The 27,048-nt window shown below is 54.3% G+C and overlaps 1 protein-coding gene across 5 annotated transcripts in view; it reads left to right on the top strand.

Annotated features, from left to right (window-relative positions):
- Positions 1 to 12,858, top strand: part of MINDY4 (MINDY lysine 48 deubiquitinase 4) — a 116,461-nt gene extending 103,603 nt beyond the window's left edge. For 2 of the 5 annotated variants that reach the window (XM_004045263.5, XM_063708443.1), the window contains 3 exons: positions 2,643 to 2,823; positions 3,383 to 3,455; positions 12,429 to 12,858. In XM_004045263.5, the coding sequence (XP_004045311.3) occupies positions 2,643 to 2,823; positions 3,383 to 3,455; positions 12,429 to 12,477 (303 nt within the window). In that variant the 3' untranslated portion in view covers positions 12,478 to 12,858. Of the gene's footprint in view, positions 1 to 2,642; positions 3,022 to 3,382; positions 3,456 to 12,428 lie in introns of all 5 variants that reach the window. The other 3 variants (XM_019031116.4, XM_063708444.1, XM_055347292.2) reach the window with 2 other exon arrangements.
- The last annotated feature ends 14,190 nt before the right edge of the window (positions 12,859 to 27,048 follow it).

Genomic DNA, 27,048 nt, shown 5'->3' on the forward strand with positions numbered 1-27,048 from the left:
CGCAGGCTGGGGCTTCTCTCGGGCTCTCTCCCACCTCCTGGCCTTTGTGCACACTGCACCCTCCACCTGCCCAGCTTTTCCCTGTTATCGTTTTGACTTAAATGTTACTTCCTAAAAGGCAGCCTTTCCTGCCCTCATAACCCCATCTAAGTAGGGGGTCCTTCTCATTGTCCCCTCCATACCTTGTCAATCACCATCAGGGTATCTTAATTCTTTCCTTCATAGGGCCTCTTCTGGATTTTAAGCATCGCATTTCATCGCCTTTAAGATGCAAACTTGCCCACATTTGAGCACTTCTGAAATTCTGACGCATTATTACAGTTGATGGTGTGTCAGACTTTGACACACCTGCTTTTTCTTACTTAGTGATACAAAAAATAATGGCGAATCTGAGGGCATCCTGGATTCACTGAAGTGCAGTGGAAATGTGTGGGTTTGATTATTTAATTAATGTGTCATCCCCATCAATCTGGTAAGCTCCGTAAGGACAGCACTGTTCTTATTGTCTCGAGCACTATGTCCCCATTGCTGTTCCTTAGAAATGACACACCATAACTCTGTCCTTAGAAATGCCACACCATAACTCTACGCAAGTAAATGCTGATCCTTTTAAGTGAGTGCTTCTAACCTGGCTGTCCATGGATGGCTTTAGGCCATTCACAACCCCTGCCCTAGAAGATTAAGTAATCCCTAATTGTGCTACATATTCCCCCACCAGGACAAAGTCCCAGACTGTGCTGTAGGAAATGTGGCCCTCCCCCGCACCCCCACCCCCACCCCCGACTGCGGCCTTGCCCCAAGCCTTTGGTTACCCAAGAATTTAAAGGAAGTGAATTTCATCTCTGGAAAATGTCACCCACTTGGAAAGAGGCTCCTGAATGAGGAAACTCATTTATAAAGTCTATGGGCAGCTTTTTTCCCTTAATCTCTCGACTGTTATTTCTGCATGGCAAGCTGCGCTTTTGTCTCTCCGTTGGAAAATTCAGGGTGGCTGATTATGCAAAGGCCTGCTCCCTGGTTGGCTTCGGGACTCTCTCCCTGCCATGAATGAATGCTGGGTCCCTGTGTCAGGGTTCCCTGTTCCTGGCGATGCCCTCACCAGAAAAGCCTCTTTGAAGCATGGAATGGAAGCCAAGTTTACGTGCGGTTTAGACACGTCCAGCCACGTCCTGTAAGACATCTAATTCCCCCACACTTCACTAAGGAATGAGCTCTGCAGTCCACTTGAATGGCACACAGGGCTGGGGTGAGGCTTCGGTGTGGGGGGAGGGGACACTTGAACCGTAAGAAAGGATGAGTGCATTGTAAAGACTGTCCCCCTACCTTCTGGAGGAGGCAGCTTTAAATGTGCAGGAATTTCACTGGGGACCTGGTTCAGGACCTTCAGAGCACAGCCCCTCTGTCAGAGACATCCCAGACCAAGATGGGAGCTGCTCACCCACTCTCCTGTAAAGGGTTCTGGAAAAAGTATGCCCTTCTCCCCACTGGAAAAATAATTCCCATTCTTTCTTTAATCCACAGGCTGTAGCTGTAAATACCTGAGCATGCAAACATCTCCCTGGGGCTGGTAGGGATTAGGCCAGAATCAGCCTGGCCCGTGGCACGTACATAGCTGGATAAACCAGGGCCCAGGGTCAGGAGAGGCGCTGCCCAAGAAGTGTCAGGGGCTGGGGGAAAGTGCATGGAGGCCAGGCATTCAGGGGCTTCACAGGGGGCCCTTGTCACTTCTCTTCCCATTGCAGTCAAAATGCTAGCAACGTGCTGAGGGCCCTGGTGCTTATTCCTCTGTGTCTTCTTCCACAAACATTTCCACCATGAAATTCCCCTGCTTGGAATGCTCCTTATCCAAGTGTTGCTGCAACCTCAGTGCCCTGCTGCACCCTGAATTTCTCTGGCCCTCCATTCCTGGCACCCCCACAGACTTCTCACTCAGACCTTTCCCTCCTGGCTCCCCAGGGCTCCATTCCTACTTGTCTTTACCGTGCAGTTCTAGTTCAAGTCCTGCGTCATCCATGAGGAATTTCATTCACCCGACATTTACTTACCCCGGGCTCCTGGAACTTAAGGGTATGATCTGTCGAGCATGAGGCAGAGGTGCTGCGGCTGAGGTGGGTGGGCACCTAGTGATGTGCTCCCTGGGAGCTGGAAGGAGGAAACTATTTCTGCTCCAACAAGGGATTTGGGAGATGCAGGCTGTCCAACGGTAAGCAAGCTCTAGGCTAGTGGACAAGCTGAATTTGTTTGAGGGGTGTGGGAAGAATTGGTTAGGAGGTCACTGCCGTGGTGCAGGTTGGAGGCTGAGTAGATCTCAGGAGGAAAGGCTGGCAGTGGGGGAGCTCTTGGATGCAGAATGAGCAGTACTGAAAACCATTAGATGTGGGGGATGAGGGGGCAAGTGATACCGGGTCTCAGGTCTGTATGGCAGAGGCCCTGCGAGCAGCAGCAGGTGGGCTGGCAGGGCAGGGATGGCCCTGGGAAACAGCCCGGTGGCCTGAGCAGCGTGAGGGGCTCCCAGCATCAGACACAAACGTGATCTTCAGCAGGGCCTCTCTGAGGTCAGCCCTGCCTTGAGTCAGACAGAAAAATGCCCGGACCCCTTTCCCTGGGGACGGCATTTCACATCAGGCCTCTCCCTCATCCAGGTTGGCTGCTTCCTGAAGACCCCGAGGTTCCCCATCTGGGTGGTTTGCAGTGAGAGCCACTTCAGCATCCTCTTTAGCCTGCAGCCGGGGCTCCTGCGTGACTGGAGGACTGAGAGGCTCTTTGACTTGTACTACTACGATGGCCTGGCCAACCAGCAGGAGCAGATCCGGCTGACCATTGGTGCGGGCCCTCACCCCCCCACCCACCCAACCCTGTCACCAAGGAGCCTCCAGGCTGGTCACAGAAACCAGCCTTCCTATCCACCACCAACCCCCATGACAGAGAGCAGTGCAGACTCCAGCATCCAGACTGGGGGATCAGAGAGCCAATGCCAGCAGGGCCTCCCTGCAGGAGGTGGCCAGAGCTGGGCCTTGAGCAGTGAGTGGCATTAAGGGCGTTGGGTAAAGCCTACACCACATGGTAAAGAGCCCTGAATACTATGCTGACAAGTTTGGATGTATTCTTCAGGCAGTGGGGAGCCATGGAAGGTTTTGGAATCAGGGTGGTGAGATCAGAAGTGTTTTTAGAAAGAGTATTGCGGTAGCTAAAGTGGGACACGGGTGGGGACCAGTGAGTTGTGCAGGTGAGAATGGATGTCAGGGATGAGGGTGGGTCCAGTTGAGATGGAGAGGAGGGGACAGGGACTAGAAGGGGGCGGGTCCCGGGAGTGGTCAGCGCTGACCTCAGGGTGAGTGCAGGGCCCTGGGTGACATGTGTGTGCCTCTCTCCTCCTTCCCAGACACCACCGAAACCATCTCTGAGGACACAGACAATGACCTTGTCCCACCCCTGGAGCTCTGCATCAGAACCAAGTGAGTCAAGCCCCTCTCTGGCTTTGAGCCTCACCCTGAATAGCTTTGAGGAGCCATGGTTGGGGGTGTTCAGGCCTGCAGGAAGGCAGATAGGTTCCTGGACCACCCTGATTCAAAGAGGTGTGGTGATTGGAAAGACACAGGTTTCTCCACTCGTGGTCACTGGGGCCCAGGTTCAGGAGTGTGTGGTCTGCGGTGGTGATGCGTCTTTAGACAGCTTCTGAGACTGCCTTTGTGGTTGGGGGTGGAGGCTAAATGGGCACCTCTTGAAGCCCCTCCTCCCTCAAGGCAGCAGCAGCCAGATGTGGCAAGTACCGTTAGGCCCGAAGGAGGCAGGACAGGGGTGCTTACCTGAGGGTGGGGGAGGCTTGAGCAGGATAGGAAGCTGGGAGGCCTGGCCCAGCCTGGGGGTGGCAGGAGGCGCTGCCTGGAGCGGCACCCTCTGCTTGCGGAGGAGCCGGAGGAGCAGCTCCCCCACTCTGAACACTGAGCAGTGTGCCTGTGGCCTCAGAGGCAGGTGGGACCTTCAACTCCTCTGACCCAGCCCCTCTGTATTTAAGGGGAGGCTGAGGATCAGGCCAGGGGAGGGGAATGTTCAGTAACTGGGGTGAGTTGGGGCTCACCTCCTTGCTGTGTTCTCTGAGTGGGCCCCTGGGCTGGTGGGGCTGTAGCTGTCAGAAATGCTCCCCTTGCCCTGGCAGGCCCTTCACAAAGCCCTTGGGGAATGACCCAGAGGCCTCAGCGTGCATGAGAGGAGCAGCCCGGGAGGGAGAGGCCTGGATCCTAGTCCCTTCTGGGGGAGCAGTGGAACTGGTAACCTTTATGAGTGTGGGCTCTGGAGAGAAGTTGCCTGGGTTCCAGCCCTGGTGTTGCTGCTTCTTGGTGTGAGCCACTGGACCTCACACCTTCCTGTACCCCACTTTGTCATCTGTAAAATGGGGGTGATGCATACCTTGCTCACTGGACCTTGTGAAGAGTGTCTGGGACGTTACTAAGTGCTCCATGGTGTTTGTGCTCACGATGATGACCTCAGCCACTCCTGATTTGGTGTGATCTCAGAGAATCTCCATTTCTCTGCCTGTGAAATGGTTGGGGTTGTGACAGGGGGATGCAAAATGGTGAGGCCCTGCAATGCTTACTGCCTGAGATCCAGGGGGCACAGCGAGCTTAGGGTTGATGCCCACCACAGGCAAGCGAGCCCTTGAGAGGAGCTGCAGAGAAAGAGAAATGTTCACATGGTGGAAACACCAGGAAGGGGAAATGGGAGGAGCGCCAAGACATCCTCGACATGCTTTGTCCGTCGGTCCGTCCATCCGTTCGTCCATCCACCTGCCCGCCCCCTGAGCCAGGGATGAAGCATTCTTGCAGGGTCATGTGCTGGTGCTTCTTTTGTCGGGAGGATTAAGGGCACCTGCAGGTCGCTTTCCTTTCATGTACAAAGGGCCAGTCATTCAAAGTGATGAGAGAAAGGCAGCAGTGGGGACAGGAGGTGACACCAGCCTTGGCATCTGTACAGGACAGCGTGGGAGGCCACAGGGCATCCTTCCTGCAGGTGGGCCTGTTGAGCAGGGCTCCAACACCCTGGACACAGCCGCAGCTTGCCTCTGGACTCCTGGAACCCTCTCTGAAGGCCTCCATCTGACTCTGTGTCTCTCTACCCCTCCCAGGGGGTGGCCCACCACCTGAAACCTCTCCACTGCCTCTTCTGGAGTAACTCCTTTTTCCCCAGAAATTATTCCGCTGCATGACTCACCAAGCACCTCCCAGCGTGGGCCCAGGATTGGACTTCTTGGGCTCAGCTCTAATTGACAATTGTTTGAGATCGACTTGGGGCTTTGGCCTGCATGGAGCTTAGTCCATGCAGAGTGAGAGTCTTAGTGTGTGGACATGGGCCTGAACCTCCTTTTCCTCTTCTACTGGCTGCCTTCATCTCCCAGGACTTCCTTCCCCTGCCCCTTGTTCACTTGCAAGCAGGTGACAGTGAGGTTATGTGGGAAGCAGAGAGGCTGCATGATTTGGGCCAGGGCCCTGCCCTTCTCTGCCCTCACATCTGCTTAGTGTTGTGTGAGCTTGGACAAGGCTGAGCCCCACCATCTCCTTGAGCAGTCATGGATGGAAAATAATTCTATTTGTGTAGCACACAGGGGCTAAGGGGAGCCCATATGCATTTGTGGCTCAAGCTTGGGGAAAGCTTGCTCCAGAGCAGTGGACTTCAAGCTTCAGGGGCATCAGAGTCACCTGGAGAATATGTTAAAACACAGATCACCACCTATAATCCCAGCACTTTGGAAGGCCGAGACAGGCAGATCACCTGAGGTCGGGAGTTTGAGACCAGCCTAACCAACATGGAGAAACCCCATCTCTATTAAAAATACAAAATTAGCTGGGCATGGTGGCACACGCCTATAATCTCAGCTACTCGGAAGGCTGAGGCAGGAGAATCGCTTGAACCTGGGAGGCGAAGATTGCAGTGAGCTGAGATCATGCCATTGCTCTCCAGCCTGGGCAACAAGAGGGAAACTCCGTCTCAAACAAACAAACAAACAAAAAACCCAAAACCAAAAAACACAAAGCGCCGTGCCCCACACCAAAGGTTTCTGAGCTTTTTATTCAGTAGGTCCAGGGTAGGGCCCAATAATTTGCATTTTTAAGGAGTCCTCGAGTGATGCTGATGCTGCTGGTCCCAGGACCACACTTTGAGAACCAGGTAAGGGCAGTGCCCACCCCCCCCCCCAACCCTGCTGCCTTGTGAGAGTTGGGTATCAAGTGAGGCATTGATTCTCTGGCCCGCCATAGGCACTGGGCCAGGGGAACCTTCTTCCTGGCTCCATTAGCTATCGCCTCATCCCCAGGTCTGTGTTCCATGTCTGCTAGAACTTTGCTGACACCAGCTGCCTGCCTGTTCCACTTCCCCCATCAATCCCCCATCATGGTGGGTCCACCTTGGCAGTTATTCCTAGAAAAGCTGAGTGGGTGAGTGGAGAGTGGGAACACTGCCCCCATACCCACCAGGTGACATACCACTGCAATGGGAAACAGCAGGCTTAGGGGAAAGTCCTGCTGTCTGTAGGAAGGCCCCACCGTGTCAGGAAGGGGATACACGTGACATCGTGGCATGAGCTCAGGTCATTTCAAAGGCTGCAGTGAGAGCCCAAGCTCCTGATAAGATGCAGCTGTGTGCCCACAGCATCTTGTCTGTCTTGCTCGGTAGGTGGGGCTGCAGGGTAGGCCAGTCTGGTGGGCAGGTAGAATTCCCCCACATCAGGTCAACCCTCATAGAACCCCTGGGCTGGACACCATGGAAGAAACAGCTGAGTAAGACTTGGCTCCTGCTCTCAGAGAGTTTGCCGTCAGCCAAAAGTCAAGTTTGGAATCAACCCTGTTACCAGTCCAGGGAAAGATGCACCACCCACCCTTAAACCCAGCTCTGTTGCCCTGCAAGAACCCCCAAGCCACACAGCTGGCTGTCTGGCAGCTTGCTTGGCTCTACAGAAAGGCCTTTGGGCACCCCCTGTTATCACCTCTTCTTTTACAGACAGGGAGATGGGGGCCTCCAGAATGGAGGTCCGTGTCCCAGCCACACTTTGAGTCACAAGCTCCAGGGACTATGGCTTATGCTTTTGCTGTCCCAGCCCATTGGAAGGTCACTGAGTGGGCAGTGACTTCCCACCACCTGGCTTTGTTGCCTCAGTGACATTGCACAAGCCCAGACTGCTGGTTTCGCCTTCAGAGAAGAGCATCCTAATTCAAACCATCCCAGACCCCATGTGTCTCTGCGCTTTGCTGTGACGCAAACCTCGGCCTGAGAGAGTCTCCTGTTACCTTTGCTTGTGTCAGGAATGTGGGATCTGTCCCCTGCCCTCTCCCCCTGTTATACTGTAACCATCTCAGCAAAAAAACAGGCTAATTTATTATGGTCATTTCCAAATGAGACACACACAGTGACCTCTCTCATGCTTCCAGCCTGGCTAGAGTGAGAAAAATGAAACGGTTGTCAACAGTCCAGAGAAAAGAGGAAAGAACTCATAACCGGAGCCTGGGGCTGGGGCACAGATGTTTCTGTTCGGAGGTGCAGACAAGAAATTGAAAATGTAATTCCAGCTGGGTATGATGCCTTCGAAGGGCAGAGGCAGAGCCCCCCCCTCCCTCAGCTACCCCCACTCCCTGCGGAACCTCCCGTTCAGCTTCCATGCTGACCGTTTTGCCCAGGCTCCCTGTCCATAGTGCCTCCCACCCATCGAAGGAGCATTCTCTGGGCGCTGTCACTCCCCACTGTCCATGCCAGCCCTCTTCTGATGCCCTGCCCCCCACACACACCTGCCCTGTGCTGGCTCTGCAGTCATCAAGCTGTGTGAGCTCCAGAAGGTCTGGTTCTGCTCCCAGCCTTAGTTTCCCCATCTGTCCCTGGGGTCTAAGGATCCCTCTCCTGAGCTGCTGTGAGGTTGAGAGAAGAGCTGTGGAAGCACTGCCTTTCCTGTGAACCGCAATGGCCTCTGGGCATGCATTGGGGAGGAGGAGGAATCAGGTGGTGGCAAGTTGGGCCAGGGCTCAGGAGCAGGCAGAGAGGAGAGTGCAAGGCAGGGCTTTGAAGCATGAGCCAGCGAGGACCATGGTTTCCCTGCTGAGTGCCTGGGAGGGCGGGGCCGCTCCCTAAGCAGGGGTCCAGGAGGAACAGCTGGCCTGGGGGGGTCGTGTTCATGCAGCAGCACCCCCACCTGCCACCTCCACCTGGAGCCCAGGCTTCAGGCACTGGTGAAACCAGCTTTGCCTTGGAGCCTGGCCTCGGTGCTGATGCGTGCGGGTGGCCTGGCAGTCAGAGAACACTTCTGCAAAGAGGAATCTGGATACTGATCCTGCAGGATGGCGGAGTGGGCAGGGCCCAGCAGGGGTTAAGGCCCAGGGGTGAGGGATACCCACGTGGCTCATCCTAGAGCTGCTCCTCATTCCGAATGGCTGGAGTACAGGAACAGAAACTTTCACACAGGCCTATTTGTCTGGAGATTTAAAGCATACAAGAGGCATCCCTGGATGCTTTTCTACCAGTCAGGAGCTTTGAACTCAGGCCTGCTGTCTTGTCCTGGCTGACACAGGCTCTATCAGGCATCTTTTTCCCCATGAAAAACACTGGGTCCATCAACGTTGAAAAGCAGTTAAGGCAGGTAACCACCGCTCTGTTGCAGTGATGCCTCTGGGGGGACAGGGCCTTATTTTCCACCATGAAGTGCCTTTCTCTGTGATTTTAAGTTGACTTGAGCACCAGGGACCATGGTGTTTTTACGGAGCGAGTGGTCTCAACGGGACAATTTTGTGCCCCTGGGGTTATTTGCCAATGTCTGAGGACATTTTTAGTCGTCACAGCCCTGGGAGAGGATGCTAAACATTTCACAATGCACACCACGGTCTCCACAACAAAGAATTACCCAGCCAAAATGCCTTAGGTACCAAGGATGAGAGACCCGGCTATAAACTGGCTGGCTGTCAGCCGCCTCCTGCATTAGCACTGATGAATGAGTCTGGAACTTTGATTCTGTCTCTTCTGCTCCTCAGAGGTGTTTCCATTTCATCCCTCCCCTTTCTGTGCCTGTCCGCAGTTGTTGGTTGCATATGCAGAGCCCTTCTTACTTGTCCTTGTAATTGACTCACAAGCTTTCAGAACCATTCCAATCGGGGAACGATTCGATTCGTCCCCTACACTAGCACAACATGCATCATGGCTCAGCCCTTTCAATTTTTAAAATGTCTCTGCTTTGATTTTCTATTGTAATTGCAAACTGCTTCCCTCTGGTGTTTCCAGTACTCTCCCTGCATTTGCACCTGTTGGCTGGATGGAGCGGGTTGGTTATGTCTGTAGAAAGCCTCAAAACCAAGCTCAAACTCAACAGCCTGATAGTAAGACTCAGCCACTGTGGTGACACAGATGTTGTCTAGTGGTAGATGAGTGTGACTCACCCCTGCACTGAAGCAGCTTGCCAGGATTCAAGGAATTTGTAACTTGGGAGCTCATACGAGGTACTTCAATCTTTCTGAGTGGGGAGGGTAAAGGCTTGAAAAGATAGAGAGGGGCGGGGTGAAGGGGCCTGGGGACCAGGCTGAGAGCAGGCATGTTGCTCTCCTTCCTGCCTCCCTTCTGCCACCCTCTGGGAGTCTGGATTCAGGATGTGTTCCTTAGTGTCCAAGATTTCAATGCTTACCCACAAATCTTAATAGAACAATAAAAGCTTTTTAATGACACACTCCAAACTGCAAAGATGATGAACAGAACAAGAAAATTGAAAATCTCAAATGCTCATTGTGTTGCTGCAGATTGCTAAGGTGCTTTTAACCCAGCAGATGTAATAGATGAACTCAGTACCCAGGAACTGGGGTCAGCACAGTGCCTTCCCAGCCTGCTTACCTCCAGAACCTGCTCAGTTGTATAAGCCAGAGCAGTGGCCATTTTCCTGCTGGTTGGACCTATATTAGCCAGTATAGGACATCATCAGACTCCACCCCCAAATAGTATCAGCAATGGGCACTCACTGCCGAGGAGAAGCCTGACTTCACCAAGCCAAGCCAGTTTGTCTCCAAATACGGCACCAGTGTCTCTTATTTGAGCAGTGAAGATGAGCGCTCTGATGTGGATAAATTCCATCAAAGTGGCTCAACCCCAAAACCCAATAGACTCCTCTGGATCTGCTTGACACACAGAAGCCCAGTAAATAGTCTGAAGCACTTGGATAGCATAGAAGCACTTAATTCTTCCACATCCAGTGGCGCAAGTGATGATGCTGGCATTTTCACTTCAAAACGATTGATGAAGGGGAGGTGGGGTTGTGGATGAACGTGAAAGTGTCATCATATACCTCTTGTCACAGGTTAGACTGGGAATGGATCTCACTAAGGTAGTTCTTTCAGTACTTATTCTTGAAATATCTTTTAAAAATGTATGCAGATATTTTTGCACATCCAGATCTGTTTCTAAGCATTTATGACCAGAAGGATCCCAGGAACCAAATGGTTCAGGTGATAAAAGGGTACCTCTCAGCCTTTCATGCAGACAGAAAAGGATTGATTGCCAAAAGGCCATACAACCTGATTTTGGGTGAGATCTTTCAGCATCGCTGAACATCACCAAATGACACGGAGGAGGACGCAGAGAAAGTTTTGGACACAGTTGCCCCAAACAGTGTAACATTCCTGGCTGAGCGTGTTTTCCAGCATCCACCTGTTTCAACCTTTTATGCCGAGTGTTTTAACAAGAAGATACAATTCAGCGTTCCTATTTGGACAAATAAAAATTTCTTGGGTTGTTGACTAGGGAGCACAACGTAGGGCAGGACTGCGTCTTGTGTCTAGACTAGGATGAACGTGACATCATTACATTCCCCGATGGTATGCACGATCTATCCTCACAGTGCCCTGGGCAGAGCTAGGAGGAGAATGCAATATTAATTGTTCCCAAATGGGCTGTATGCAAATAACTTCCACACCAAACCTTTCTATAGGAGCAAGAAGCACAAAATTGCCATTAAGATTTTTTTCTCCAAATGACAAGAAATCTTTCTGCTCATTCAAAGGGAAATGGAATGGTGTAAAGTATTCAAAATATGCAAGGGGAAATTTCAGTCTTTACAGATACCAAGAGGGAAGTGAGTTGGAAGAACAGAGTGAGTATGAACCTTGCTGCCTTTGGAAGGGACACTTTCAACCTAAAAATTAGAGACTTTGATGCAGCAATTGAAGGAAAGCACTGACTTGAAGAAAGACGAAGAGCCGAAGCCTAGGAAAGAAAGAAAGAGATTCAGTGGAAGTTTAGGCTATGTCATAAACATGGGGAACAGTGGGTTGAGGATGAACCATTGACTGAAACCTCTTGGTGGTTCCAAGCCTTCTGTTGGAAAATGCAACTGTGTTACTTTGGGAGAACCTGTTCCCACCTTTCTCATCGCAGTTCCAATGTCAGGAATCCTCGACTTTCTGGATGTAGATGTACAATTCAGTTGAAGTGAGAAAAGCTTCCCCTTTTTCTTCCTCCATGGCAGTTAGATTTTCTTCAATTCTGAAGAAAATCTTCAGGTTTTGAAAACAAGATGTCTGTTCCCTGCCCAAACCTCATACTTTGAAAAGCATTTATGAATTCCAGCCTCAAACTCTGCACTGTAGAACTGCTGTGAGATATTCAACATCTGTTTCCTAGTTCATATATAGTCTTAGGATATCTGTATATGTATAATATACCTAGTGCCAGATTTTACGTAAACACTCCATCTGCTATAAATTTGATTCTTCTGAGTGTTTTTAGAAAATTAGCACCATGTGTTAAAATCAAGTGCTAGGAAATGTCATGGTCTCACCTACAGTAACTTTCATTTTGCAACTGAACTGTTATTCAGTTGTCTCTAACCCTGGACCACAATTTAGTTATACTCCATGCTTCTTCAGGTTAAAAAACAAAACAAAACAAAAAACTGTCGTGTTACTGCAGTGCTCACAGCCATTCACTACCTTTCTGTGGCTCTCAGTAAAGCCCAGAACCCCTACAAGGTCCTGCCAGCTTCCCGCCCCTCCCCACCCTCTGTCCCCATCGTTTCGCACTCAGCCATATCTAGGACTGCACAGGTGCCTCTAAAGTGCCAACCATTGGGCCCTACTGGAGAGCGGCTGGTCCAGATGTGTGTGGATCATTCATGTCAGTGGAGGGCCTCAGTGGAGGGCCCAGCAGTGCCAGGCGCAAAGTAGGTTGTGGCACAAAAGAATGCATCACCTGCCGCCTGGCCTCTCCATTGCTCTCTGGGGTCCTAGGTGTATTTGTGTTTCGTAAGAGACTGGTGTGTGGGTTTGTGTGAATTTGGAGGGGTGAGATGAGCAGGATGGAAACCGAACTATTCAAAGCCTCCAAGACAAAACCTTCAGGAAGTGGAGGCAAGAGATGGGCTCTCGTCTGGGACCCTGAAGCTTGATCTCTCTTTGTCTCTCTCCTCACTCTACGCTTAGGTGGAAGGGGGCATCAGTGAACTGGAACGGCTCAGACCCCATCCTGTGACCGTTGGATGTGGGTAAACCCTGTGGTCCACCACTCATCACCTCATCACCCGGGATGACAGCTGAACCCCAAGCCTCTGGGTCAAGTCTCATGCACCCCAACCTGGGTCAGCATGGCTGCAGAAGCATCCAGAGCCTCCCTGCCCCTTCCATGAAGGGCCCACCCAAGACTGTGCTGGGGACCCAGTGTGTTGCTGGGTCCCCTCCCAGCTGAGCTGTGACTGCTGAGTACTGGAAGGAGGTTGCCAGGGTCTCTGCTACCTTTGTCTGCATCCCTCCCTTGCTCCCTGCTGGGTGGTCCCTCACCCAGGCCTCCAATGTGGTTGGCCCTGGGGACTCATTACTTCTGGTAGCTGGCTTCCTATAAAATGAGTCAAACCCATGTCAAGGGCCCAGGCTCATTTGTTCTACAGCTGCAAAGAGTGTGATGTGCACTGTCTGTGCTGATCATGGCTGGTATGGGGAATGTGGTAGGGTGATTTGCCCCAGAGCCCTTGTGAGGCCCCAGGAGAATGGAGGTGGACCTGGAGGGTAGGCTGGACCTGGCCAAGTAGATGTGGGAAAAGAGCCTTCCAAGGAGGAGGGACCTCTTGGCCATGGGGGGACAATAGGACGGGGATAAACAGAGGGACTGGGGACTAGGTGAGGTCCTTGGTACCTGTAGGGGAGCATGTGGGGAGAGGGCTGTCTGAAAACCTGGATGGGCAGAGCCTGCGGAGCCCTCACATTCCAGAACAAAGATGGCAAAGTTGAAATAGGAAAAGTGCGATAATCACTCATGAAGGGGATATAGTAGTCTGAGCCTTGTTTGTTCCATTCATTGATATCCCACCAGTTTCAAAAAGAAGATGAGAACATGCAGAAGTGCGGTGGCCTGCTGATGAAGAAGGGGGTGAGGAGAGAGGTTGTGTGAAAAGCACAGTGAAGGACTCCTCTGCATTGGTTTACAAGAACAGGATGGATGCAGGAGCCCAGGGGCAGAACACTAGCCTCTCAGGGTTTCTGTCACATGGCTGCCCATATGAAGGCTGCTGTCCCTGTACCCCACCCTGTCTGTGCCCAGTGAGTGCTGCAGTTGGGACTGTGAGGGGGCTGTGTAGAGGTGGGTGTGTACGCACAGGAACCAGGGGATGCACCCCTGCTGTGTCTACTCTGGCCCAGGGAGAAGCCTAGGAGAGCCACCAGCACCGGACAGCAGCTTGTCCCCAGCTTCCATGTGCGCCTGGGGCTCAGGACACAAGCAGCTCAGGAGCTGTGTCTCTCTGCAGTACTGGCTACAGGAGACCCCTTTTATTTTAGGTGCCAGGCATGTCAGGGGTAAAACTGGCATTTGGTGGTGACAGCAAAAGCACTTGTCTTGTGTTGTTGTGGATGGGGCATGTGTAGAGGCCTGACTGTTGGTCTTTGGGGAGAGGCAGGCGGAGAGCCAGTCAGGCTGGGAGGGAAGTGGGAGGGTAGGGACTGCTCTGTCCAGGCTGTGCCGAGGCCCCGGTGGGGTTTGCTATGTAAACTCCAGCAGCCATTCACAGCAGGCTTCCAGCAGAAATGCTTCCTATATATCCCTGAAATGTTTATGCATTTGTTTTCCTTGGCCAGGGATAGGGCGCTCCAGCTGAGCACCCGGGCAGAGGAAATCGGTTTCCCAGCAGCAGCCTTGTTTATCAGCCTGGGAAGGAAAAGTGTGTCTTTTCAATGAAACTCACTTAACCTCCTGACCAAGGTCCCTTTGGCAGCACTGGAGAAAACAAACTATTCCCAATGTTGCTGGACAAGACCATTTCCAACAAATTACAAACCTGCTTCTCTAGAAGCCAGGTACATTGTGCAGTTTGATATTCCTTGCCTAGGTTTTCCTGGAATGGAAGATGAGCACAACCCAGCACCACCCTCCCCCAGACCCAGACACTGGGACAAGTCCATGGTGCTGCCACCAAGCCTGCAGGAATGAAATACAGGCCCCTGACTCCTCACCCATGGGCGATCTCCATCCAAGGGGCAGAGTTTTCTAGGGAGACTGTGGGTGGGCTTCAGAGAGTCCAGAGCTGCCCAGATTATGTGAAAGTTTCCCCTTCCCTTGCAGTGGTCATTTTGGGAGAGGGAGTTGTGGTTAGCTTCTGTCACCTTTCCACCTTGCCCTTGGAGTCCTCCCCAGATGCCCAAGCTGGCTGTGGCTCCTTCAGGGAGGAGGGGCAGGGCAGCAAGGTCTTAACCTGTCCTGCAGCAGTGCTGGGTGTTGCTGTGGGCCCTCTGATGAGCACATAGGAAGTGCTGGCCTCCTCTTTTGTGAGGGGGCTTCCCGCTGCTAAGGACTGCCCCACGTCAGCTGATCCCCCCTCCAACTGCTGCTATGGCAGCTCTCCAGCCCCTCTGCCAGAGCCAACCTCTCCTCCACCACCTTTATGGAAGACCCGAGTCTTCCTTCTGCAGGATCCACACTTGAACTGTGCAAAGCACCAACATATCATTGCCTCCCAAATCCTGGAGATCAGACCTTCCCCACTCACCCCATCTCCTGCCCCACCATCTGTCGGGAGCTCATCACCTTTAACCTTCCCCACTCCATGCGAGTGTCCCACATCGTGGGGACACACATCAAGCTTTCAGGCAGTCTCCTTGAAGCCTCCCTCACTTGACTTTAGGAGTGGAGATTCACCCTCTCTGCTCCCCATGGCTAGGGAAAGGGGACCCAGGGACCCAAGCACACTGATGCTTCTCTCCAGAGACATCCTCACTAGCCCCTGACCTCTTCGACTGCCAGCCCAATACTTTCTTCATCCTCTCTCGTGGTGGGAGGACCATTCACAGCACTCTCCCTGTTAGTTCTACATAGAGGGAGCACCTGTCAGAAGAGCGGTTTCCAGAGCTGCAAGAATTCCCTGGGGGTCAGAGCTGGGCCAGGGCTTGGAGGGGTGTTGGAGGCTGTCCTAAGGCAAGCTTTGTCCAGACTCCACCTGACTGCTCCCCAGGGTCTCCGTGTCTGAGCCCAAAGGGAACACAGCGTTGGGGGCAGGACCCAGCCCATCCAGAACACCAGCCGTGGAAGAGGAGCAGCAGCGCTCCCGCCTGCCGTGAGGGCCGGGGCTGGTGAAGTCTCAGAGAGGCTTCCACAGGCCCTAGGCTCTGCTAAGCAAGGGTGGCACAGCAGGGCGTCTCTGCCCTAGTCCGGATTCACCACTCAAAGTGCTATCCTCAGACCAGCAGCAGCAGCATCGCCTGATGTCCAGGCTTAGAAATGCGGACTCAGGCTGTGCCCAGAACTAGTGGATCAGAGTCTGTGCTTTCACTTAAAGCCTGCTCTGGAGGTTGTGATTTTGTGGGGAGACAGTGTGAAATGCACAAGTAGCCCCCAAAATGAAGTACTGAAGGCATGTGTGGGAGGCGCTCATGAGCACATGAGGAAGAAGCTGCATCAGATCCCAGGCCTGAGTGCAGCCCTGACTCCACTGCTTCCTGCCTCTGGGGCCTTGAGCACTTGACTCGAGCTCACTGGGCCTCAGTTTCCTCATCTGTAGAATTACAACCTCCTAGGGCTGGGTTGAGGATTAAGTGAGTTACTGCATGGTGCAGTGCTTAGAACAGGGCCTGGCACAGCATCAGGACTCGGTAAATGTTGGCTCCTAATACTTCCAGTGAGATAGGAGGTGGTATCTCATCCGGGTGTTGGAGGATGAGCAGGGTTTTAACAAGTGGCGAAGTAGATGGAAGATCATTCCAGCTGAGAGGAACAGTGAAAGCAGAGACCAGGGAAGTCCTTGATGTCTGCGGGTCTCCTCTGGGGTGACCACAGTGTGGGAGGCCCAGAGCAGTAGGAGTGGAGGCAAAGAGCAGGAGAGGGCCTCAGACAATGGTCTGGGGCTGGGGCGTTTCCCTGGGAGAGGAGAACTTCTCAGCGTGCTGCTTCAGACCTCCCTCTCCCTGGCAGGAGAGTGGGGTGTGGGGCAGAGGCTGGGAGCACATTGAGGGGATGGAAGTGAAAGATGGCTGGTGGCCTTTGCTACTGGAGGCCCAGTGGACCATCCTTACGTGGCCACTGAGCTCTTAGGGGATCCTAAAATTTGCAGGAGGCAGTCAGGTTGCCAAGTCTATTTGCAGGTATTTCTCCACCCACCACAGTCCGCCCTACTCCCTAATCATGCACTAATCCTCATGGGGCTGTGGGAGCTTTAATTACCAGGCAAAAATGCCAGGCATTTGCGATAATAGAGATTGCTTAATGCAAACTCCAGCATGAGGGGGTGGACTGATAGGTGGGTGGGGGAGGGGCCAGGCAGAACACGGCTATAGTGCCTGCGCGTGTGCTCCCGGCAGACCTGTTATGCACAGAGAGGGATCAGGACTCTGCTGGTCAAGGGCCAGTGGCTACCAACGCCTGTGGGTGGCCTTTCCTGCCCTTCCTTTTCACGCCATCTCCCAGACTGCGGCGCTTCCTTCCATTCTCCTGCTCACCTTCCCACGAAATACCCATCCTGTGTCCTGTTCCTCCAAGAAGTCACGGAAGGCCTTCTCCATACAGATGGGGAAACCGAGACCCAGACAGGAATCATTAGTTAAGAGTCCTCCTGGGCATTTCTTTTCCACAGGGGTCTCTTGGAGACCAGACCACCAGATGGTCTTGGGGCTGGATGGAATAAATCTGATGGGGGGTGGGGGTGATTCCAACCTGCCTCCTTTTGCCTCCCCTCTTGCTTCCCCCTCCAGCCCCACACCTCACCCACCACAGACCCCAGCAGCCTCTTCCCCAACTGCCCCTGGCTGCCTGCAGCCTTCCCTGGTGTTCTTTGATTCACCTGGGTCCTTGCCCTCTGGCTCCCCATGTCCATCTGTCAAATCCTACCCATGCCACAAGGCCAGCTCCAAGGCCCCTCCTCTAAGAAGCCCTCCTGGATTACCCAGCCGACAGTTCAAGTCCTCCCCTCTGAGTGCTCACAGGACTCAATCACCTCCTCTTTCACAAGCCTAGGTCTTAATAGTTACAGGGTGTCGGTCACCTGGCCACAGGTTCCTCTGTTGTCACATATGCACAAGCAAACACATAAGCACATGCACACACACCCCTGTACACCTCTAGTGCTGTTTCCTTACCCCTGGGCCCGGGGCTCCTTCCTCTCTGCCTCCTTCCCTCCCCCAGGTACCTGTCCCACCCTGGAGGACAAGCCCAAAGCTCCTTCTGCCCACTTTGAGGCCCCTCCCCTGCTCACACCCACTCCAGGCAGAAAGCCTCGGCAGCTGGGTGTCAGGGCGGGAAGGTGCTGCCTGAGGCTCCAAACCGTTGGTTCCAGGTGTGGCTTTGAGATTAAACCTGGCGCCTTTCCTGTGGTCCTTGATAAGGGTGATCCTGGGTGTTTATCTGGCATTTTCTGTTTAAGGCCTGTCTGAGGTTCAGCAAAGTCCCACCTCCCCACGGAGCCCTCGGAGCCCTCCATGATAAGCACAGCACTCGTGGGTCCACCTCCCTGTGGCCTGCTCTGTGGGGAGCCCAGGGTTGGCACCATTCCTGGGCCCTGCCCCTCCCCTCCCCTCCCCAGCACAAGGACTGACCCTGAGGAGTGCTATTAATAATTATATCAGGACAGTTTCGTAATCAGGAACTGCCGTGCACGGGAACTGTAGTCTGCGGGAGGATTGTTCTGTTACTGATTGATCTCCCACCACCCTGCCCTTCAAACTCCGGGTTCAGATCCTTGGATTGTATTTGGGGGATGGAGCTCAGATGAGGGGAATCCTCTTGGTGGGCTGGAGCAGTCGAAAGCTTCTTGAAGGGGGAGGATTGAAACTGGACCCTGAAGGAAAGTGGGTGGGAGGAGGGGCAGAGAGCATTCCAGATAAGCAGAGGGTCTGGGTTGTCAGGGGCAAGGGGCCTGGGGAGTCTGGGGGTGGTGGGAAGGTTAAGGATGTCAGGGCTGGATCCTGAAGGGCTTTGAATGTCAGGTTAAGGAGCTTGAGCTGTGAGCACTAGGGAGCCATGGAGGGTTTCAGAGCAGGACAGTGATGGGTCCAAGCTGTTTGGGAAGACTGATATGGCAACAATGTGGAGGACAGATCAGAAGGAAGACGCTAACTTCTTAGCTGGGGCCATGGAGAGGAGGATCCGGTGTGAGAGAGCCTGCTTTTTTTTTTTTTCTTTCTTTTTTTTGAGACAGGGTCATCCAGGCTGGAGGTGAAGTGGCACAATCACAGCTCACTGCAGCCTTGATCTCCTGGGCTCAAGCAATCCTCCTAAATCAGCTTCCCAAGTAGCTGGGACCACAGGTGTGTGCCACCATGCCTGGCTAATTTTTTAATTTATTTTAGTAGAGACAAGGTCTTTCTGTGTTGCCCAGACTGTTCTCGAGCTCCTGAGCTCAAGCAATCCTCCTGTGCAGGCCTCCCAGAGACATCCTGCCTTTTAGTGCTTCAGCCAAAGGAGCAAGGTGGTGGGCCCATGGACCCGTACACAAGTCCCCGCTCTCTTCCCTGCTTCCTGGCAGGCAGATCTCGCCTCCAGCAGCGGTTCCCTCTGCTTGCTTCTCTGTCAGCACTGGTGGCTGCAGCTGTCCCGAGAGCATCTTTGCAAAACATCCCTGCCACATGATGACGGAAGGCTTCCTCTGCCCCCCTGCCTTGGCAAACCATGAAGGAGGGGGCCTCAATTCGAGGAAGTGCCCAGGGCTTTGTTCTGGCTCCCGCCATGGCTGGACCCACTGTCTATTGTTTTCCATGCCGTTGGTGACCTTGGGCCAGCTGGACTGGCTGGCTCCCACCTCCAAGTCCATTGCGGAAGGCAGCCAGGCTGGCAGGATGATTTTCAGTCCCTAGGTGGTCTTGAGTAGGTCCCCTGCCCATGGAGAGACTTAGTTTCCCCAGCTCTTGGGGGTCCCAGTTGGCATTATGGAGACTGTTTATCTCCTAAGGACCAGGAATCTCTTATTAGGCAGGAAAGTGAGTTCCCAGCCCCAGAACAGAGACCCATACCTCCTCCTGTGTCTGCTGTTGTTGGGGGCCCTTGTCCTGGACTTGTGGATCAGAGGCCCAAGTCTGTCTGCCATTCCCTCTCTCTTGGTTTTGGGGATCCTTGCTGCACCTACCACAGGGTGTGGGCTGTGAGGAAAGGGGCTTGGGTTGGATGATGGAGTGGTTACAAGCTTGTACTGGAATTTGGACCACCTGAGTTTAGATCTTAGCTCCAACCTCTCAGTTGTGTCACCGTAGCTAAGTTACAAAACACGCACGCACACACACACACACAAAGTGACCTTTCTGAGCCTCAGTTTCCCTGTCTGTAAAATGGGAATGATAACAGCGTAAACTATATAAGATTGGTGTGAGGATTAAGTGTAAGGTGCCTAGAAGAGCGCCTGGCGCCTAGTAGGTGCCCAGTAAATGTTGGCTCTTTTGCCATGAGCTGATAGGAGGGTGTGGGGGTTGGGGCAAGTTCACCTCACTGAGATTCAGGAAGGGTGACCGTATGAGATGCTGTGATGTAGTGAGGTCTGCTGGACATTGTCTCTGTGGACTGATCCCTGGAAATCAGTCCCTCCCTGTACCTTTCCAAACCCAGCCCTGAAAGGCAAGGCCCTCCTCTCCTTTCCCTGGCTCTCCAGGCCCCATAGCTGCTCCTGGGCCAGCTGGATAAATGGCTTCGTCTCTGCTTGCCCCCTTAAGGCTGTTCCTCCCTGCTCTGGGCTTTGGTTCCCTGCTTGTGAAAGGAGGTGATTGGATGAGGAGGCCCTGCACAGCGACTGAGCCAGCATTCCCAGCAGTGACCACTCCCAAGACTGAGATTGAGGGCAACAGGGGCAGACACTGTGTACAGCCCCTAACAAGCCTGGCACTCACACCTCCCTGGTGACAGATAAACTGAGGCTCAGCCAGCCAGGTGCTGGCTCAGGGCCTGAGGCTAACAGATGGCAGGTGCCCAAGCTCTCCCTGCTCGTTCCTCGCCTCCCAGAGGATTTGCTGGGATTCTGGAAGGCCCCCAAGCAGGGCAGAGGAGAGGGTGGGGCTTCCTGGAGCCCCTCCTCTCCTATCTTCCTTTATTTCCTGAGACTTATTTTGGGGACTCTGGAAAAATCTGTGAGTGTCTTGGTTTCTATACCCGTGTGCTATTGTGTGAGAACCCAGCCTTTCCTTCAATTCAGACCCCTCCCCTCACCCCTCACAAGCAGTCCGGAGGGAGAGATGGGCCAGTGCCCCTGTCTGGCCCACCTAGAAGGCAGCCAGCCCGGGGACGTGACGCAGCCCCAGTGCCTCCTGCAAAACCCACTTCCTATCGCCTCTAGGCCACCACAGAAAACGCCAAGCACTTTTTCCTTCTTCCCAGCTAAGGCAGACACACCTTGGGTTTATTTATCTAAGGATTTTCCATTTCCTTTTCTGGAAAGTCGTTTGGGTCCTGCACGTTGCTGTCTCCACAAAGGAGGCTGGGAAGAGAGGCACGTGTCCCCAAGAAGTGAGAGTGGGGAAGGCTGAGAACCCAAGACCTGTGGGACTCAGCAGTGCTCACGCTGACACCTGCCTGAGGCCGTGATGATGCCCAAGGCCTCTTGGGGTGGCCTGTCATAGGGATAAACCTGTTTTAGGAGTGAACAACCCAGGCCAGAGCAGTGACTTCCCCAGGGCCTCATGGCACGAGGCTGCCAGGCCTCCCCTGCTCGTGACTGTGCTCACAGTTGTCTTCAGAGGCCCTAATTAAGCTTCTCGTTCAGCCCTGGCTCCCACTTGGATGGACTTGGGTGGTGTAGGACTCCCTGAGGGCAGAGCCCCTACATCTTTACCTCTCCATCCCAGCCTGGGTGCTCCCGAGGCACAGTCTGTCCTCCTCGTCTGCACCAACCCAGCAGTGGGAAGCAGAGCATCCCCATGGCTCCAATTCAGGCTATGGAGAGAAGACAGGCTCACGTGGCCACATCCTAGCGGCAGCATGCCATCCCCGCTCCACCAGCTCCTCCCTGAGAGTCAGAGCCGACCGTGGGGAGAGGGGCAGTGAGGGAACCTCCCTTGCTCCTGCCATGGCTAGAAGCCCACCCCTCCTGGCCCTCTTTCTGCTTGGACCTTCCTCTCCCCAAACCACCTCCCTTCCTTTACACAAACAAATCTGTCTGCCATGTTCCCTACTCCAGGAAGCCTTTCCCGATTACTGGAAAGAGGTGGGGCTCTTCCGCTGCCCAGAGATCCACCTCACCCCTTCCTGTGGCTCAGGCCTGGTCCCAGCTGCCCACCCCTACACACCAGGGCAGCATGGTAGAGCATCACAGCTCCAGGGTTCCTCCATTGGCAGGGGCGTTTGAGTCCACTAGTGGCTGAGCCAGGAAGTGATGGAAGGATGGTTTCCTGTGGGCATTGACCCTGGCACTAGCTCAGGCTGGGCACCGGGGCACTGTGTTATCAGAACCATGATGACTCCGCATCAGGGATTCACCCTACTGAGGTGCCGGTCTGAGTCCTTTCCATCAAAAGCCCTGCTACAGCCTGCTTTTCAAATCTCCTGATAGGAAGATCTGCTTGATCAATTCCCTGGACGGCCAGAATTGGGGAAAAGACTTCCTATTGGTGACAGGCAGCTGTCTCTGTTATCATAGAGTAAGAGTTGGTAAATACTTCTTTCCTTTCTTGCCATGACTTCCAGGAAGCGCAGATGGAAAGTGATGCTGAATGGCAATCTGTCTGTGATGCCACGAGCAGCTTCCTTCCTCTCTTTGGTTTTATTTTCACTAGATTGTTGTTAGGAGTTTTTCTTGTAATTCAGTCCCTTAGTGTTCAAAGTGTGGTTCTGGGACCAGCAGCATTGGCATCGCCTGAGCGTTTGTTAGAAATACATAATCTCAGGCCCCACACGGCCCTACTAAATCAGAATCTGCATTTTAACAATACCCCCAGGTGTTTACGCTCACATTATAGTCTGAGAAGCACTGATGGAATCCCAAAAGACTTTTTTAAATCAAAGTTGCATGAACTAAGACCTGTGATTCGTCTTCCCCTTTCCTATCCCAATTTCCCTACCAGGGGCCTCCCACGAAGCCCTGTCCAAGCCCAACCACACTCCATTCAAGCCCCACCCCTTCCAAGCCCCACCCCTTCCAAGCCCCACCCCTTCCAAGCCCCATCCCTTCCAAACCAGCCCTTGTTCTGATTTTGCTTCTCATTCTGCTCCCTGGCGGGGTCAGTTACTGAAGGCTGTGGGAGCAGACCCTCTGTGTTGTGGTCTGTAGGGATGAGGAAGATAGCGAGCTTGTGCCCCAGGATCGGGACCCTCCAGAAGCTGGCTGATCCCTCACAGACTAAGTGGACCCTCCTATGGCACTGGGCCCTCAGGGTTCTGCTCCTGGGCCAGGAGGGAACACGAGACTGTTCCAGGCAGGGCAACTGTTTCTTCAGATGCCTTGTCTGTGCATGCACACGTGTGGTGCACTCCTGGTGAATGGGACATCACAGGTGGTCACACTGGGCCCAGGTACTGTCGCCAGGACGAGGCAGGAGCAAGGAGGGCCTGAGAGACCTGGGAGTGGTTGGCCTGAGGAGCTGCAGCCCCAGGGAGTGGGTCCTTAGTCCCGCTTCTGCTCCAAGAGCTGTCACTAGGTGGAGGGTGCAGGAAGTGTTGGATCTGCGGCCTGCAGGGCAGCACTGGGACAGGGGGCTGAGTTCCCGGAAGCCACATGTAAGGAGCAGCCTTCGGAGCTGGCCCACGGTGGGACCAGCTGCCCAGGAAAATGGCCAGGGCCCCACCAGGGGAGCACCCACGTGGGGGTTAGTGGCCCTCCAGCAGGGATTCCTCCAGGGGATTCCAGAGTCTGAACATGTGTGCTCCCAGGCTGCCTTTGCGAGGCCTTCAGATCCCCAGGCTCCATGAGTCCAAGCTCTGCCTCCTGCTGGAAGGCTTTGTGACTTCTGCCCTCCTGATCAGCTTCTCCCCCACCACTCCAGGTGTTTGTGAGTCTGGGCACCCTTCCAGCCTTCGAACCCAGGGCCTGGACCTCCTCTGTCCACCCATCCTCAGGCTCAGCGGGTAGAGAAGGGCAGGAGACAAAGGCAGACCCATGATGCAGGCCTGGCAGGCCCCTCCATCTTGGCTAGCCCTGAAAAATGGCCACTTCCAAAGCCTCTGGTTCTCGAACACCAAGGCCTTGGGGAAGGACCCTCATCCCCCACACCCGGGTGGCTGCTAGTGCTGCTGTATTTAGCCTTCTTCACAGGCCTGGGCCTGGCGTGGGGACCCAGGCTTCCTGAGTTCCAGGCCCTGCAGCCCTAACCACATCTGGCCCTGGCTCTTCAAAGGCCCCCGTGATGCCAGCCTCGAGTGGGGTGTTCAGGGAGGAAGTGGGGACACGGGTCCTGCCTCGGTCATGAGGCAAGTCCTCTGCTCTGCTGCATGCCCTGCCGGGGGCCACTTTGCTGTTTATGGGGCTGGGGAGGAGTAGGTCGAGACTGGTTCGCTGTGTATGACATTGGGGAAGTTACCTGAGCCCATGGCCTCAGTTTATTTTGGTGCTATGGGGTTGTAATGGCCTGCAGATCCTGCTACTGTGATGTTCCAACGCTCTGGTGACAGGAGGGCCTGGAGGATGTGGCATGGGGGGCCTGTGAGGTGGCTTCCCAGGACCTGTGTAGCTGTAGAGCAACATCATAAAGCAGGAGGTCTGTGTGCTGGGGTGAGGCTGGGGAGCTGGGAGCTGACTGAGACGGGGCCAGGGCAGGGGACCATGTCATCATTTTCTCATTAGGTGAGACAGTGATCTGTCCATGTGAGATGATCTTGCTGGCCCTGTGAGCTCCAGGAATGTTGGCTTCACATGAATAGATTTACCAGATGGACCTCAGAGGGAGGGGGATCTCTGGGTGGGCGGGGGCAACGGTAGGCCCTGCCCACCCTTCCTTCCACCCTTCCAGGCCTCACCCACCGCAGCCCCTGCCCACAGCATCCTAGGGGAGAAAGACCAAAGGAGTGTTGCCCCACAGGTGGCCCTGCCCCATCCCTGCTCTTGGTGGCCCAGCGTACCTTCCTAACAGTGCCTGGTGGGCTGGCAGATGGCAGGTCCCGTTCAGCTTTGAACACCTTCCCAAGCTGCCTGAACACGGAGCCTGCTCCCCACCTGGCTGTGCATAGAGAACTGGGTCAGGCCTAGTCTCTGCCCTTCTCAGGGTTTGGGGTACCGTCTGGAGATAGAGACCAGGACACATATATCAAAGTAGAGTGTCCCCAAGAGGGGGCCCAGGAAGCAATGCAGTCACAGAAACACCCATAGCTTCTCTGTTCTGCCATTTAAACTCAGCTCTCGGTGAGGACAGGAGGTGAGGGAGGTCCCTGGATGAGGGGCAGCACAGGTGGCAACAGCTGTGAGCACTCAGAGGGGCCAGAGAGACAGGCTCAGGGCTGCAGGTGGTGGAGGCCACAGTGTACATGGCACAGGGCTTCAGAGGTGGCAGGGTGATAGTGACCACAGTGTGCATTGCTCCATGTGTGTGCATGTATGCACATGCGTGTCCTCACGTGTATGTTCAGGCACACACATTTGTGTGTGTGTGCACACATGTACGGGTGTGAAACGTACATTGCGTGTGTGCAGATGTGTGTTGTCTGTGCGCGTGCATGTGTGTGTACAAGTATGTGTGTGTGTACATGAAGCCCATGCACTGTCAGAGGTGGAGGAAGGGTTAACCAGGCCTATTGCCAGGTCTGTTGCCTGGTTGTGACTTGGCAGGGCCTGCGGCAGGGACTGCGGACCCATCCTGAGGGAGGAGAGGGTTAGGGACCCACCTTCCACCTGGAGCTTGTTGCATGGTCCATGTGAGCACGGCTGGAGTGTGCCCACCTCCAGCCCCGCCCTGTGTGCTGCTGGCTGGTGGTGGTGGTGGCAGCGGTGGTGTCAGGGCCACATTATGACTTTTGTGTGCCAGGGTTCTTTGGCCTTCATGGGCCCTTTCCTCCAGACATTAAGATATTAGAAATTCAATTTTACAATTGCGTTGGCATTAAGATGAATACATGAGTCCTGGTGGTGAGGCCTGTTTGAACAGCCCTGAGTGCAGTGAAGAAGGAATTTCACCAAAGCTCTGGGGCCACCTGCATCTAGGCCGTTCCACCATTGGGCCCAGGAGGGAACATGAGACTGTTCCAGGCAGGGCATCTGTTTCTTCAGCTGAAACTCACTGAGCTTTGCATGCTGGGAACACCGAAGAAGCCAGGGAAGCTTTGGCCTTTGAACCAGCTGGCTTGAACCCAGAAGCTCCCAGAAGATCAGACTGGGCCAGGAGGCGGTGGGAGCAGTGTCAGTGGTCACGGCGCTCTCAGGAGGAGACAGAGCCAAGGAAGATGCAGTGAGAGGTGGCAGAGGCAGCAGCCACCAATGACAGGGTGGGACTCACGCCAGGGGGACAGATGTCATGGGAGCCTCCAGGAGAGACAGAAGTGGACAGAGAGTCCAGCACCCAGAGACTCCCTGTGGAGACACCTGGCTGGAGGTGCGGGGTGGGAGGGGGTGGGGAAGGGGAGCATGAGAACAGCAAAAGGCCAGCAGATGGCCCAGAGCCATGAGGCAGTGGCTGCTGACTCTTCAGGGACTGTGGTGTCAATGGGGGGCGGGGGGAGGGGTTGACAGGCCTCTATCTTGGCTGAGGCCCTGGTTGGAGATGCAAAAACGTCAGGTCCTGGGGGGCTGGGAGAGTAAAAGGCAGGGTCTCCTGTGGATTCCTTTTGCTGCCCAGGCCTCTTGGTTCCTGGTCAGGGAGGGCACTTTTCTGAGTCCTTGCTGCAGCCTGAGGAGGAGGTGGCCTCTTGTTAAGCAGAGAAGGGAGGAGGAAGAGGCTGGGTGTGGCAAGCAGAACAGGCCAGGCAGGACTGGAGACCTGGGGTTCCAGCCTAGCTCCACTCTGCCCCACCAGAAAACCCTCTGAGCCTCAGTTTCCCATGCACCAGAGGAGGGCGTCAGATCCGGTGCTATCTGACCCCCTCTCCCAATCCTGGTGCTTTGTAATCTAACAAGCCAATGTGGGAGACTTCTGAGGGAGCCCAGGTCGGGAGGAGCAGGATGGGAGTCTGCTGGGGCCTAGGAGAGAGGAGGAGCTCGGCGTAAGGATGTGCTCCAAAGCCACTTACACACATGACACTTCCTTCCAGGGCCCCACAGCGCCGAGGCCACTCCAGGCAGAGGCCCTTGTTTGCTCTGCCCTCCCTAAGGGTGTGGGCTGGCAGCCTGGCACAGATGCCACCCCCAGCTTTTTCTGCAAGTGAGGAATGCCTGCCCTTTCGGGCCAGCAGGGATTCCTCACCCTCAGGGCAGGGCTGGGGAAAATGTGACTTCACCCCTTCCTGGACTTCCTTCCCACAGAGTTGGGGTGGAAGTAGGGCCCAGCCTCCTCAGGGCACCCTCATTCTGAGCGTTCAGTTTCACTCTCAAATCTCTGCCCCTATCCCTGAATGCAGCACCTCAAGCCCTCATGGACCCCAGCCTGGCTGATGGCAACTTTTTCCCATCCTGTCTCTGTGGCTCATCCTCTATGGCATGAAGCAGGGACCATTGCTGGAGAGTTGATGGTAAAACATCAGAAAACCATGCTTTCCAGAAAGAAATGAGTGCAGCATTAGCCCTGCACCCCCAGG

The sequence above is a fragment of the Gorilla gorilla genome, chromosome 6, assembly GCF_029281585.2.
Source record: "Gorilla gorilla gorilla isolate KB3781 chromosome 6, NHGRI_mGorGor1-v2.1_pri, whole genome shotgun sequence".
Taxonomy (NCBI): domain Eukaryota; kingdom Metazoa; phylum Chordata; class Mammalia; order Primates; family Hominidae; genus Gorilla; species Gorilla gorilla.